Raw genomic sequence first — 15,325 nt, 5'->3', positions numbered from 1 at the left:
ACGGATTCCAAGGGGTTCTCGATGATTTCTATCACGGTTCGAGGTGAATATTTCCTACTGGTGTGAGGAACATGTTGCGTATTGGGATTTCCTCCAAGATGAGATCAAATAGAAAATTTCTGGCTGATCGGGATTGAGTTTTGCATGCACAAGGTCACAATTCAATTTTGAAGGGAAGGTCATGGATTCTTAGACAGCACGGACGGTTTCAGATGTTTAGATAGATGCTATTACTACTTGGTGTTGCCTGAGAAGGGTGTGTATTTCAGAAGGTGCATTGTGCTTTGACTTACGGATGCACCATTGATATTGTGGTGCTCGCCTGGTTAGTCGACTGCTGAGATTCAGATTTTGTTATGTGGCACGGAAGAATTATAGAAGTATTCCTAGTGGGATGATTGTATACGAGAGATGTGTTAGACATTTGGGTGGTGGAGTTGGGATCAGGCAGGATGATTTGTGTGTTCTATGGATTTGGAGACTTGGAGTTCTCAAAAGCAGATTGTTTCGGTGTTGTGGACTTTTGGAGGGCTATTTGTCCGTTCGGGGGTGATCGGAGTTGATTTGGGGGCCCATTGGTAGGCCCAATAAGGATGCGTATTCTGTATCATATCGAATTTTCTTGCTCCTACGCAGTTGTTACCATAGGTATATCGTCGGGCGGAATAGATGTTATTCGCGCCTTGGTCCGTGTTATGTGTTCCTCTCTTATGCTATGATGGGTTGTGAGGGTTACATGGTTCTTCGTACGCAAATTATAATTTAGTTTAGGCCTCATGGCGCTATGGGCGAGATGGCCTTCGTGATGTTGGTTTGCTTATTGCACCATAGCGGTGCTTGTCCTTCTCAGTATTGTGTGTTCCTAATAATTTTCTCAGAGTCATATTTTGTGCACTCTATTGTGTTTGATATTGACGCACATGTGATCAGTGAGCCCGAGTATTATGGCTCGATGGGTACCCTATGTGGATTGATATGATGGGATCGGGTTGCACGCCGCAACGGTACTGTGGTGAAATGTAATTCCTGATGCTTACTTCGTGTAGTTTTGCTTCCACCTTGTTGAAAATAGTTCATAGGAGAATGCTAAAATTTCCATGCCTGCTTAACTTGTTTAGTGGTCTTCTTATTTAACTCTCTTACTGTTATCTGTCATGTCCGAATTATTACTTGTTGGTGTTCGGGACTGTGTTGTGTGGGGTTCCAAATGATTATTATTGATACTTGTCGGTGGGGCTGCTTGTATTGGCTGAGATGAGGTTTCTAGACTTGAGAATGGCACTATTGTATTGGGATGAGGAAGGTTTGAAAGAATAATACCATATTTTGCTGAGGATTTGGGCAATGGGCATGTTCGTACGAGTGAGTTTCTTGGCTTATTGATCAGATGAGTGGTTAAGAGGTTGTGCCCGATTCTTTCATCATCGGCAGGGTATGGAGATTTTGAACGAGGCTCTAATCGATATGAGGTTTGCTACCGGCACCGGATTTGTTTGGGGCAGTAATGGTGGTCAGCAGTTCCTGCTGTGAGTACCTGAGTAATGGGGCGTATTATGAGATTTCATCTTGGGGTTATGGTAATAATCGAATACAGCTGTTTAGGTTTATACAGTGTGTAGATGTGAGATTCGGGGCTTGTAATGAATTCTGGATGTTGGGGATTTGGGTTCTAAGGTTAAGGAACAGAGTTGAAGTAAGGATCTCTAGTTATGTTGCGTTGGCAGGCTTATACGAAGCAGGGTGACATGGGGATCATCCCCGAGTATATGCATAGTAAGGTTACGCCGTGGTTTGATAGCTTTGGAACGACTCTTGGCACGTTCGAGGACGAACGTATGTTTAAGTAGTGAAGGATGTAATGAACCGACTGGTCGTTTTGAGCATTTGCACTTCACTCGGTAGTTTGAGGGCTCGAGTATCTCTACATGATGTATTATGATTTTTGTAAATCGTCTGTGTTGATTTTCAATTATCCGGAATTGATTTGGAAGAATGAATTTCAAGATTTAAGCTTTAAGTTGACCAAGTTTGACCTTTTAGAATTGGATCTCGGAATGGAGTTTTGTTGGTTCCGTTAGCTCCGTTGGGTGATTTTGGACTTAGGAGCGTGTCCGGACTGTAATTTGGAGGTCCGTAGGCGAATTTGTCTTGAAATGGCGAAAGTTGGATTTTTGGAAAGTTTTGACCAGGAGTGAAATTTTTTATATCAGGGTCGGATTCTGATTCCGGAAGTTGGAGTAGGTCCGTAATGTCGAATATGTCTTGCGTGCAAAATTTGAGGTCAATTGGAGTTGACTTGATATGGTTCGGACGCCATGTTGCGATTCTAGAAGTTCTTGAAGTTTACCTTGATCTTCATGTGTTTTGGCATCCGATCCGTGATTCTAGAGGTTATTTTGATATTTTGATCGCTCGAACGAGTTCGTGTTATGTTTTTAGACTTGTGTGGGTGTTTGGTTTGGGGCCTCGGGTGCTCGGGTTAGTTTCGGATTGGTTTCGGATTGGTTTTGTTAAAGTTTTGATTGCTGGTTCTAGTTTAATCGCATTTGCGATATTTTGGTTGAAAATGCCATAGGGCTCTACTAGAGACCACAAGAAACTGCACCATATTAATTGGGATATGGTAACAACGCCTAAGCAAGAAGGAGGGCTTGGTCTTTACAAAGCAAAAGGAAAAAATATCGCTCTTCTTTCAAGTATCTTATGGAGGTTCTATTCCAGCCTTGACTCCCTCTAGGCTAAAGTGATTAACGGTAAATATCTTAGCAATAGGCAAAGAACTACTATGACCTCTAAAGATATTGACTCGTATCTTTGGAAAAACACTTCGAAAACGTACAGGTTGTTCTCCAAATGAAAATGATAGACACATAAATATTTAGGAATATAGATGGATCTTAGGAAAATACACACTAAGGAAATTAGTACAAGGCCCCCTAAATAAAGAGGATTTTAACAAAAGCCTATCTCATATTATCGATAATAAAAAATGGAAGATCGACGCTCTCCCCTACAACCTTCCACTTGCACTTTCCGACCTAGTATCACAGACATATATACCTTTCTCCGACAACACAAATGATACATTCTTCTGGAAAGAACGAGAGGATGAAAATTTCATAACAAAATCTGTGTACAACCTATTCATTAAACTTTCTGAAACAAATCTAAGTATAAGCAACTTTGACCATAATTGGATATGGAAAGCACAATGTCACAACAAGCTAAAAACCTTTCTCTGGCTTCTAGTACACCAACGAATTCCCATTGCCACAATACTCTATCAAAGGAACATAATAGCCTCTAGTAACTGCCCACACTGTGGCATTGAGGAAAACATAAACCATATATTTTTTCATTGCCCAATAAACATTACCATTTGGAGAGTTCTTGTCACGCCCCGAACCTAGGAGCGAGACAAGCACCCCGTGCCTCACCTAACCTGGCGTACCAAATTGCGACTAAGGGACTCTGAACACATAATGTCATACTTTGGCCATTGGGCCACCTTGCAAGACAATTTGCGAAGTAAAATATAAAACTGAATGGAAACTAGCACTAACTAAATATCAATATAAAGCTAGGCCGACAAGGCCGTCATAGCTACTACAGCTGACAAACCACCAATTTATACAAACCCAACATACTGCACTAACCAACAGGATATGCCTACAAGCCTCTACTGATAGATGTACTGTGATCGGAACAGGGCCCCGACCTACCCATAACATATATACAGATATACATAAGATGTACACAAAACTCTAGTCCTGGCAACTCCGAAAGACGTGGAGCTTACCGATCAGGCGGAACTCGGAAAACACCTACTGAGGAGGTCTACCCGTCTGTCTGTCTGAACCTGCACGCATGAAATGCAGCGCCCCCAAAAAAGGGACGTCAGTACGAAATAATGTACCGAGTATGTAAGGCAATAAAATAACTGAAATCTGAAACTGAACTGATAATATGATAACTGAAATTAACTGGGAGTCAAAGATGATCTGGAGATATACTTACCTGCTGATATTGACTCAACTCCTTCAATATAGTAAGTAAAATAATTGTACGGCCTTATAAGGCTCGGTATATATAACTGCTCTGCCATAGTAGGCTCGCTTATAGGCGCTCGGCCATACTAGGCTATGTATCTCGACCATGCTGGGCTCGCTCATAGGCGCTCGGCCACAGTAGGCTCGGTATATAACTTTCCATCTGATCAGAGGTTGCCCAATAGGGGCCTGCCCATCGATTATAGCTCGATGGTAATGAAAATACTGTAATACTGTATATATAGGCTTGCTGCTCTCTTGACTGAAAGAAGACAATACTAAAATTGAATATAGAGTCTCGATAAGGAATAATATTGTAACTTATGAGACTAGAATAGTGTGAATAAATTCATGAATATGAACTTCTCTTTTGTCTCATTACTAACACATGTAGCTACGAGATCATGCCAAAATGAAGGAAGGCTTAGCCTTAACATACCTTATCACAATATTTTCAATCACCAAGTTGAACTCACCTCTTCGCACCTTAATCTACAGGAATGATAATAATACTATCGTTAAGTTACGAAAGGTACAACTATCGCACAACGAACGACAAACCTATTTTGTATTAAAACGGGCAGCATCTCCCCTATAATATGCCCTTCCTCCAACTTCAAGATAACACCAACAATACAAGGACAGAACAATAACAACATATATACATCATTTTCCAGCCCTATATACACCATCAAATACTACAAAACAGCCCAACACACCCCAATCTCTTCGTACACAAAACGACCACCGTAGTAGTGTCAAACGACCCGAAAATGTTATGACGAACGACCAGCCAACCACCCTACATTTATATGGTGTTTATAAACCCCCTTCCTCCTCCAAAACTCCACAAAATAGTAATAAAACACGCAGCCCAACAGCAACACAAAACAGTCCACAAAACAGTCCGCTACAAGTGAATAACTCGAACTCACGGCTTCCGATCACCATCCCGTGAGTTCTTAAAAGTATAGAACGACTTACCATGAATTTACAGAAGAAAAAATGGATGAAAGAGAGCAGTAAACTCACCTTATTTGTTGGATAACTCAGCTCCTATCTTGGTTCTTCAAACTCTAAGTTTTACCTCCAATTGGAACTTGAAAGGGAGAGAAAATCAATTAGGGTTTGTGGGAAATTTTTGGGAGGATTCTTTGCAGAGCTTATGTCTGGTTATTATGCTCTATTTTGAGTCTAATATATGAAGAAAATAGGCCCTTAAAAGGCATCTTTGGACGACCCGAAATGGCCCATTTTTGGGCTTTCATTTAAGCAAGTAGGTGACACACCTACTTGTCACCTAGCAGCTTGCGCAGTATTGCAAAAATGCACATATCTCTCTACTCCGATGTCGTATTGACAAATGGTTTAATGCGTTGGAAAATAGACTCATAGATCTTTAATTTGATGGGTGGAACACACCATAACTCTAAGTATATTGGGAGAAAATTGCAGTTACATTTGACCCAAAGTTTCAGTAAAACTTATGAATGTAACTTGTGATGACTTTCATCGACTTTTGTTCCACAACTCGCTTGACTTAAAAACATAACACACGGATGTAATACGACTAATATAAATCATAACATAATCTCTTTATCATGTTAATCACCCTAGTCTCACCCCAAAGGTACATGTTATAACATTCCCAACTTGTCGACTTTCGATGAAACATTGTTTTATTTAATTGCTTTAGCTTCTGAACTGTCCAACCCTCTTTGTACTTGTTGTTCATGATCTTCAATATTTGTAACCTCAGAGGTAACATGATTAACTTACTTTATATACTTTTAAATATTATCTCATTTTTTTGTCCTACATTAGTTTGCTTACGACACATTTTTACATATGAAAATATAGGGTGTAACATCACTCCCCCTTGGGAACATTCGTCCTCGAATGTTTACTCTTGGAGACTTTGGAAACTTTTTCCAGAGTATCCTTCGTACACTAGGTTAAAACCAACCTGCACGTAGCCAGAAACATACTATGCATGCCACACATGGCCAATCTTTATAAATAGCAGCAATTTGCCTCTGACATAATCCTGTCTCGTAGCCCTGCTACATCTGGAACACACAAACGACCCTTGTATCTGAGAACCCCATCTCCCTTGAGCTCTAACAATGGCTTCTTCTGCTGCGGAACTCGCTCTCTCAACTCGACCAACTCTGGGTCCTCGTACTGCCTTTCCTTGACTTCAGCTATGAGGGATGATTTTGCAGTGTTTTGGATTACAACTCCACCATCCTCAGAATCTACTAACCGAACCCCCAACGAAGCCAATTGATGAATATCTCTAGCTAATTGTCTTTTCTCGGGCTCTACATGTGCTAAGCTACCCATAGATCGGCGACTTAAGGCATCTGCTACAACATTAGCTTTCCCTGGATGGTAGAGAATGTTAACATCGTAATCTTTCAATAACTCAAGCCATCGCCTCTGTCGCAAATTCAACTCTTTCTGCTTGAAGATATATTGTAGGCTTTTATGATCAGTAAATACATCAACATGAACACCATATAAATAATGCCGCCATATCTTAAGTGCATGGACAACCGCAGCTAACTCGAGGTCGTGGGTCGGATAATTCCTCTCGTGCTTCCTCAACTACCTTGAAGCATATACAATTTCCTTCCCATGTTGCATCAGGACACATCCTAACCCGACACCTGATGCATCACAATACACGGCATAACCCTCTAGACCCTCTGGAAGTGTTAGAACTGGAGCTGAGGTCAACTTGTTCTTAAGCTCTTGGAAACTCCGCTCACAAGCCTCTGTCCATTGAAACTTAGTTTCTTTCTGTGTCAACTTCGTCAATGGTGCCGAAAGGGAAGAAAAACCCTCTACGAACCTCCGATAGTATCCTGCTAAGCCTAGAAAGCTACGAACCTCTGTCGGAGTGGTAGGTCTAGGCCAAGATTTCACGGCCTCAATCTTCTGAGTGTCCACCTTTATCCCTTCATCTGATACAATATGCCCCAAGAATGCTACAGACTTCAACCAGAACTCACATTTAGAAAACTTAGCATACAACTTACGATCACGGAGGGTTTGGAGTACCGCTCACAGGTGGTCCGCATGCTCATCCTTTGAACGGGAATAAACCAGAATATCATCAATAAATACTATCACGAACAGATCTAAAAATGGCCGGAATAGGCTATTCATCAAGTCCATAAATACAGCGGGTGCATTAGTCAACCCGAAGGACATGACAAGGAACTCGAAGTGGCCATATCGGGTCCTGAAGGCTGTCTTCGGAATATCTTTTTCCCAAACTCTGACCTGGTGGTACCCCGACCTCAAATCAATCTTGGAAAAGCATCTAGCTCCCTGCAACTGATCAAACAAGTCATCGATCCTTGGAAGTGGATACTTATTCTTAATAGTTACCTTGTTCAACTGCCTATAATCGATACACATCCTCAGCGAGCCGTCTTTCTTCCGCACAAATAGTACCGGTGCACCCCAAGGTGAGGTACTGGGCCTAATGTAACCTTTCTCCAGCAAATCTTTTAACTGCTCCTTCAACTCCTTCAATTCGGCAGGTGCCATTCTATACGGAGGGACGGATATTGGTTGAGTTCCTGGAAGCAAATCGATGCTAAAATCAATCTCTCGCTCTGGAGGAATACCTGGAAGCTCATCTGGAAACACATCTGCATACTCTTTGACTATGGGAATAGACTGAAGTGTAGGTATCTCAGCATCTGCATCTCTAACTCGCACAATATGATAAATGCACCCTTTTGCGATCATTTTCCTCGCCTTCAGATAGCAAATAAACCTACCTCTGGGTGTTGGTGTATTACCTACCCATTCAAGGACTGGCTCACCCGGAAAATGAAATTTGGCTACCTTTGCTCGGCAATCAACTGTGGCATAGCAAGCTGCCAACCAGTCCATGCCCATGATAGCATCAAAGTCCATCATCTCTAGCTCAACTAGGTCAGCTGAGGTCTGACGACTACAAATTGTCACCGTACAACCTCGGTAAACCCGTCTAGCAATAATCGATTCTCCGACCGGTGTAGATACCGCAAAAGGATCACTTAGTATTTCAGGCACTATACCAAACTTCCTCGCGACAAATGGGGTAATATACGATAAAGTAGATCCTGGGTCTATCAAAGCATAAGCATCGTGAGAGCAAATGGTTAATATACCTGTCACAACGTCTGGTGAAGACTCCTGGTCCTGTCAACCCGCTAAAGCATAGATACGGTTCTGATTACCACTTGAACTGGAACCTCTACCTCTGCCTCGACCTCTACCAGCCGAAGACTGAGACTCACGCCTTGAAGGATGCACGGACATAGACGATCCTGTTGCTGAACTCGCTGGTTGTGCCATTCCCCCAGAATCTCTATTTGGGCAATCTCGCATCATATGCCCCGGACGCCCACATGTATAACAAGCATCAGAACCTGCTCGGCATTGACCCAAGTGTCCTCTACCACAGATGTCACACCGCGGAGGAAATGACCATGTCTGCGCAGAACCTCATTGTCGCTGCAAACCTGACGCCCGTGAGCTCTCACCTGGTCCTGACTTAGTATAGCGGTCAAACCCGTAACCCTGTAACTGAGGTGGCGGAGGCCTAGGTGGCCGTCCGAAGTACTGGGTCCTATAACTACCCTGAGATTGCTCCTGAGACCTGGGAAATCTCATCCTCTTACGTTGCCCTTGCTCAGCCCTCTCTGTACCCTGCTGCCGACGCCTACCCCTTTCTATATTCTGGGCGAATGCCTGAATCCGGGAGATATCCATACTATCCTGCAATGCAGCGGTGGCACATGCCTCGGTTAACTCTGGGGCTAACCCTGCTATAAACCTGTGAATCCTGTCCCGCATAGTAGAAACTATGGATGGTGCATATCTGGCCAATGAGTCAAAACGGAGACTATACTCTCGAACACTCATATTACCCTGCTTGAGGGCTAGAAACTGATCGACTCGAGCCTGTCGGATCTCCCGCGGTAAGTACTGGTCAAGGAAAGCATCTGAAAAATTCTCCCAAATAGCTGGAGGTGTATCACGTCCCCTGGACCTCTCCCATCCCTCATACCAAAGGATGGCTATATCTCGGAGTCGAAAAGCTGCTAGCTCAACTGCCTCTTTCTCCGTGGCATGCATAACACGAAAGATCCTGTGAAGCTGATCTATGAAATCCTGCGGGTCCTCCCTCTGATCTGTCCCCGTGAACTCTGGGGGACTCAAAGCAATAAACTCTCGGACCCTTGAACTCCCAGACCCCTCAGAAGTTCCTGCACTAGCTGATGCCCTAGCATGTTGCTGGGTAGCTACCAACTGTGTCAACAAATGCACCGCATTCCTTAAGTCCTGATCTGATGGAAGTGGAGGGGGAACTGGATGTGCGGTTTCCCTAGGAATCTCCGTAGTTGGTGGAGGAGCCGGTAATGGCTGAGTAGGGGTCTCCCCTTGAGCTTCAGACTGGGCCCCATCTACTGGGGGTACCCTGTTGGTCCCCTCACCTACTACTGTATCTCTCCTCTGGCTAGCCGTAGTCTTCCTAGTCACCGTCATCTGTGCATGCAAACACCAACACATAAGTTTAATTCAAATTTCCTATAACTCAGTTCTATAGCACGATTTAGATTTCAAAGAAGTGTAACCAACTCCTAAATGCCCTGTAGTTCCTTGCTTATATAATGTGGTGCACAACACATCTATAAACAAGACCCTACTAGACACGGCTTGTAGACTCCCTAGGACAGAACTGCTCTGATACCAAGTTTGTCACGCCCCGAACCTAGGAGCGAGACAAGCACCCCGTGCCTCACCTAACCTGGCGTACCAAATTGCGACTAAGGGACTCTGAACACATAATGTCATACTTTGGCCATTGGGCCACCTTGCAAGACAATTTGCGAAGTAAAATATAAAACTGAATGGAAACTAGCACTAACTAAATATCAATATAAAGCTAGGCCGACAAGGCCGTCATAGCTACTACAGCTGACAAACCACCAATTTATACAAACCCAACATACTGCACTAACCAACAGGATATGCCTACAAGCCTCTACTGATAGATGTACTGTGATCGGAACAGGGCCCCGACCTACCCATAACATATATACAGATATACATAAGATGTACACAAAACTCTAGTCCTGGCAACTCCGAAAGACGTGGAGCTTACCGATCAGGCGGAACTCGGAAAACACCTACTGAGGAGGTCTACCCGTCTGTCTGTCTGAACCTGCACGCATGAAATGCAGCGCCCCAAAAAAGGGACGTCAGTACGAAATAATGTACCGAGTATGTAAGGCAATAAAATAACTGAAATCTGAAACTGAACTGATAATATGATAACTGAAATTAACTGGGAGTCAAAGATGATCTGGAGATATACTTACCTGCTGATATTGACTCAACTCCTTCAATATAGTAAGTAAAATAATTGTACGGCCTTATAAGGCTCGGTATATATAACTGCTCTGCCATAGTAGGCTCGCTTATAGGCGCTCGGCCATACTAGGCTATGTATCTCGACCATGCTGGGCTCGCTCATAGGCGCTCGGCCACAGTAGGCTCGGTATATAACTTTCCATCTGATCAGAGGTTGCCCAATAGGGGCCTGCCCATCGATTATAGCTCGATGGTAATGAAAATACTGTAATACTGTATATATAGGCTTGCTGCTCTCTTGACTGAAAGAAGACAATACTAAAATTGAATATAGAGTCTCGATAAGGAATAATATTGTAACTTATGAGACTAGAATAGTGTGAATAAATTCATGAATATGAACTTCTCTTTTTGTCTCATTACTAACACATGTAGCTACGAGATCATGCCAAAATGAAGGAAGGCTTAGCCTTAACATACCTTATCACAATATTTTCAATCACCAAGTTGAACTCACCTCTTCGCACCTTAATCTACAAGAATGATAATAATACTATCGTTAAGTTACGAAAGGTACAACTATCGCACAACGAACGACAAACCTATTTTGTATTAAAACGGGCAGCATCTCCCCTATAATATGCCCTTCCTCCAACTTCAAGATAACACCAACAATACAAGGACAGAACAATAACAACATATATACATCATTTTCCAGCCCTATATACACCATCAAATACTACAAAACAGCCCAACACACCCCAATCTCTTCGTACACAAAACGACCACCGTAGTAGTGTCAAACGACCCGAAAATGTTATGACGAACGACCAGCCAACCACCCTACATTTATATGGTGTTTATAAACCCCCTTCCTCCTCCAAAACTCCACAAAATAGTAATAAAACACGCAGCCCAACAGCAACACAAAACAGTCCACAAAACAGTCCGCTACAAGTGAATAACTCGAACTCACGGCTTCCGATCACCATCCCGTGAGTTCTTACAAGTATAGAACGACTTACCATGAATTTACAGAAGAAAAAATGGATGAAAGAGAGCAGTAAACTCACCTTATTTGTTGGATAACTCAGCTCCTATCTTGGTTCTTCAAACTCTAAGTTTTACCTCCAATTGGAACTTGAAAGGGAGAGAAAATCAATTAGGGTTTGTGGGAAATTTTTGGGAGGATTCTTTGCAGAGCTTATGTCTGGTTATTATGCTCTATTTTGAGTCTAATATATGAAGAAAATAGGCCCTTAAAAGGCATCTTTGGACGACCCGAAATGGCCCATTTTTGGGCTTTCATTTAAGCAAGTAGGTGACACACCTACTTGTCACCTAGCAGCTTGCGCAGTATCGCAAAAATGCACATATCTCTCTACTCCGATGTCGTATTGACAAATGGTTTAATGCGTTGGAAAATAGACTCATAGATCTTTAATTTGATGGGTGGAACACACCATAACTCTAAGTATATTGGGAGAAAATTGCAGTTACATTTGACCCAAAGTTTCAGTAAAACTTATGAATGTAACTTGTGATGACTTTCATCGACTTTTGTTCCACAACTCGCTTGACTTAAAAACATAACACACGGATGTAATACGACTAATATAAATCATAACATAATCTCTTTATCATGTTAATCACCCTAGTCTCACCCCAAAGGTACATGTTATAACATTCCCAACTTGTCGACTTTCGATGAAACATTGTTTTATTTAATTGCTTTAGCTTCTGAACTGTCCAACCCTCTTTGTACTTGTTGTTCATGATCTTCAATATTTGTAACCTCAGAGGTAACATGATTAACTTACTTTATATACTTTTAAATATTATCTCATTTTTTTGTCCTACATTAGTTTGCTTACGACGCATTTTTACATATGAAAATATAGGGTGTAACAGTTCTAAACATTAGCACATCGGCCTCTAATACGTTAGACTGGATAAAAAATGTGTACCTCTACAACAAGCACTAACCTACGCAATAACACTTAAATTCCCCTATCAATTCTAACACCTATAATCCTTTGGCATATATGGCTCAACCGTAACTACAACTGCTTCAACAACTGTTCTACGCTCATTGATAGTGAAAGAACAACTACTTATGCAATGGAATACCTTTACCTAAAAAAACAAAGGAATCTACAAAATAAGGTATCCAACATGCCAATCTGGTGGAACCTACTGATGAAGAGAAGCCATCTTCTTCACAACCATTTTCACACAGAACTTCACACAGAAAAGGGAAGGAAGAAGAAGAAACATTTCAGACACACACTTAGAGTTTCAGACTTCTCTATGTTATGTTGTCTAAGTGTTTTATCAATTGTAGCTCAGCCCTACACGTGAAAGAATCATGAATAGTCATGATCCTTTATTCTCAACCATCTGATCAATATTTTAAACACTTGTATATAAGGGTGATTCAAGAAGCAAATCTCACGTGCTTCTCACATGAGCACATGAGAAAGAATAATTTATGTTTTTTATGTTATATAGTAGACAAATAGGAGTAGTACAAGTGTATAGGAATATTTTTTATTTGTTATTTACAGTAGGATAAATCTGTATATATAGGGATTTACATTATCAATACAGAGGAGAGAAAATTTTTCACAATTCCTTCTTATTTTCTTTCATGGTATCAGAGCAGCAGTAGCTCGATCCAAATCTCTTTTCTCTCAGAATATAGTATTCAACTATGGCAGAAGAAGAAGTTCTTCCAACTCTATCTACTCTCATTGCCTCTGGATCAACCAGTCAAACAATTTCACAAGATGTGAATCATCCTTATTTCCTTCAATCGTCTGATGTTCCTGGTTTGAGTCTTGTTACCACACCTTTTGATGGTAGAGGCTTTGCAGGATAAAGGAGATCAATTCTCATAGCACGTTCAGCCAAAAATAAGATAGGCTTCAAAAATGGGGTATGTGAGGAGCCAAAACCAGATGCACAAGATCACCCTCAATGGAGCAGATGCAACTTCATGGTGACTTCTTGGCTTCGGAATTCTTTATCCAAGGAGATAGGTGACAGTGTCATCTATTCAAAATCTGTAAAAGTTTTGTGGAATAGCCTTGAACACAGATTTGGACAAACTAATGGAGCCAAGTTGTACCAACTGCAAAAGAAAATATCAATGTTAATTCAAGGTAACAACACTATTGCTGGATATTTTACCACACTTAAGAAATTATGGAATGAACTTGATTCTCTCAACTCTGATCTGGTCTGCTCTTGTGACTGTATTTGTGATAGAAAAAGAAAAGTCACAAAGTTCTTAGAAGACTAAAGGATCATTCAGTTTCTAATGGGACTAAATGATGTCTATTCCCAGGCAAGAGGAAACATCCTTATGATGAATCCATTGCCTGGAATAGATTTTGCTTATTCTCTCCTTCTTCAAGATGAAAATCAAAGAGATATACATGCAAGACCACATTTCAATGCTGATGCTTCCTCATTCATGGTAGGAGTTCAAGGTAGGGCTCCACATAGAAACAACAATCAGTCACAACAAAAGTCATGGACTAACTCACAAAAGGTTAATAACACACAACAAAAACCTAAGGGAAGGAAAGCAAAATTTAATCCTAATGTGAGTTGTACACATTGCATGAAAACTGGGCATGTCAGGGCAGTCTGTTACAGGATAACTGAGTTTTCAAATGATTTCCAATTTACCAGATCAACACAAGTCAAGGCTAATGCTATAATTGAGGGACAAGACAATGACAATGGGAGCACTCAGAGCAATGATGCAACACCTCAAACTTAGTTTTTCAGTAAGGAACAGGTGTTTGAGCTGATGAACCTAATCAAGCAGGCACAATTTGGAACTACAGCAACACCAGGAACTACAATCAATGCAAATGCAGTAGCTGGTACTATACTTAAATACACTGGAACTTATTTGGCAGCTTTTAAGACAAAAACCTGGATCATTGATTCAGGGGCTTCTGAACACATGTGTTTTGATTCAAATTATTTCTTAACCTTAGATCCACTTCCTGTTCTTGTACATATTAGCCTACCTAACTCATTTCAATTATATGTCACACACATAGGTAGTGTTCCTATTCAATCTGATATGATTCTTGAAAGGGTTCTTTATGTTCCTTCTTTCAAATATAATTTACTCTCAGTCCATAAGTTGTGTGTCTAGTTTCATTGCTCACTCAATCTAAATTCTAGTGGATGCATCATGCAGGTCCCTTTAATGAGGAGGGAACAAGTTTTTGGTGAATTAAGAGGAGGATTGTACCTGCTGGAGGCTAGCCCACCTAAGATAGATTCTGGTTCTAGTTTAAATACCAATGTATTTTCAATTCCACAAGGAAGTGATTCCATTCTAGTTCCTAGTGAAGTTTCTTGTTATGTTTATAATTCCAATACAGAGGATTCTAATGTACTCCAATGGCATGTTAGAATGGGGCATCTGCCATTCTCAGTAATGAAAAATCTTCAGTTCATTCGTTTTTCTTTCAATTTCAATTGTGTGTGTGATATTTGTCCAAAATCTAGACAAACTAGATTACCTTTTCCTTTGAGTCAAATCAGAACTCATGGAATTTTTGATCTTATTCATATTGATGTATGGGGACCATTCAAAAATTTTACTTACAATGGATATAAATATTTTTTGATTGTGGTTGATGATTTTAGTAGGGAAATTTGGACTTTTCTTTTAAGTTCCAAAAGCAATGTCTTACAATCTTTCTTAGTTATGGTGGAGAGACAATTTGCAAAGAAAGTTAAAAGAATCAGATCTGATAATGTAATGGAACTGGGGAAGGGATCTTTTCAGTCTGATTTCTTTCAGTCTCAAGACATCTTACATAAGACTTCATGTGTAGAAACTCCCCAGCAGAATGGGATAGTTG

General features: G+C 41.1%; 1 protein-coding gene across 1 annotated transcript; it reads left to right on the top strand.

Annotated features, from left to right (window-relative positions):
- The first annotated feature begins 13,428 nt into the window (after positions 1-13,428).
- LOC142167020 (uncharacterized) lies at positions 13,429-14,220 on the top strand. The gene is made up of 2 exons (XM_075227168.1): positions 13,429-13,671; positions 13,780-14,220. Exons 1-2 carry the CDS (start codon positions 13,429-13,431, stop codon positions 14,218-14,220), a joined length of 684 nt encoding a protein of 227 aa, XP_075083269.1.
- The last annotated feature ends 1,105 nt before the right edge of the window (positions 14,221-15,325 follow it).

Source organism: Nicotiana tabacum, chromosome 12 (genome assembly GCF_000715075.1).
Source record: "Nicotiana tabacum cultivar K326 chromosome 12, ASM71507v2, whole genome shotgun sequence".
Lineage (NCBI taxonomy): Eukaryota > Viridiplantae > Streptophyta > Magnoliopsida > Solanales > Solanaceae > Nicotiana > Nicotiana tabacum.
The sequence above is the reverse complement of the archived record's forward strand: the minus strand, read 5'-3'. Positions and strand labels throughout refer to the sequence as shown.

Bases quoted from the DNA above. Each gene is read 5' to 3' on its own strand.
- LOC142167020 (XM_075227168.1), top strand. From the start codon at position 13,429: ATGGTGACTTCTTGGCTTCGGAATTCTTTATCCAAGGAGATAGGTGAC. The intron at 13,672-13,779 runs GTCTGCTCTTGT...GTCTATTCCCAG, and splicing joins ATTCTCTCAACTCTGATCTG to GCAAGAGGAAACATCCTTAT.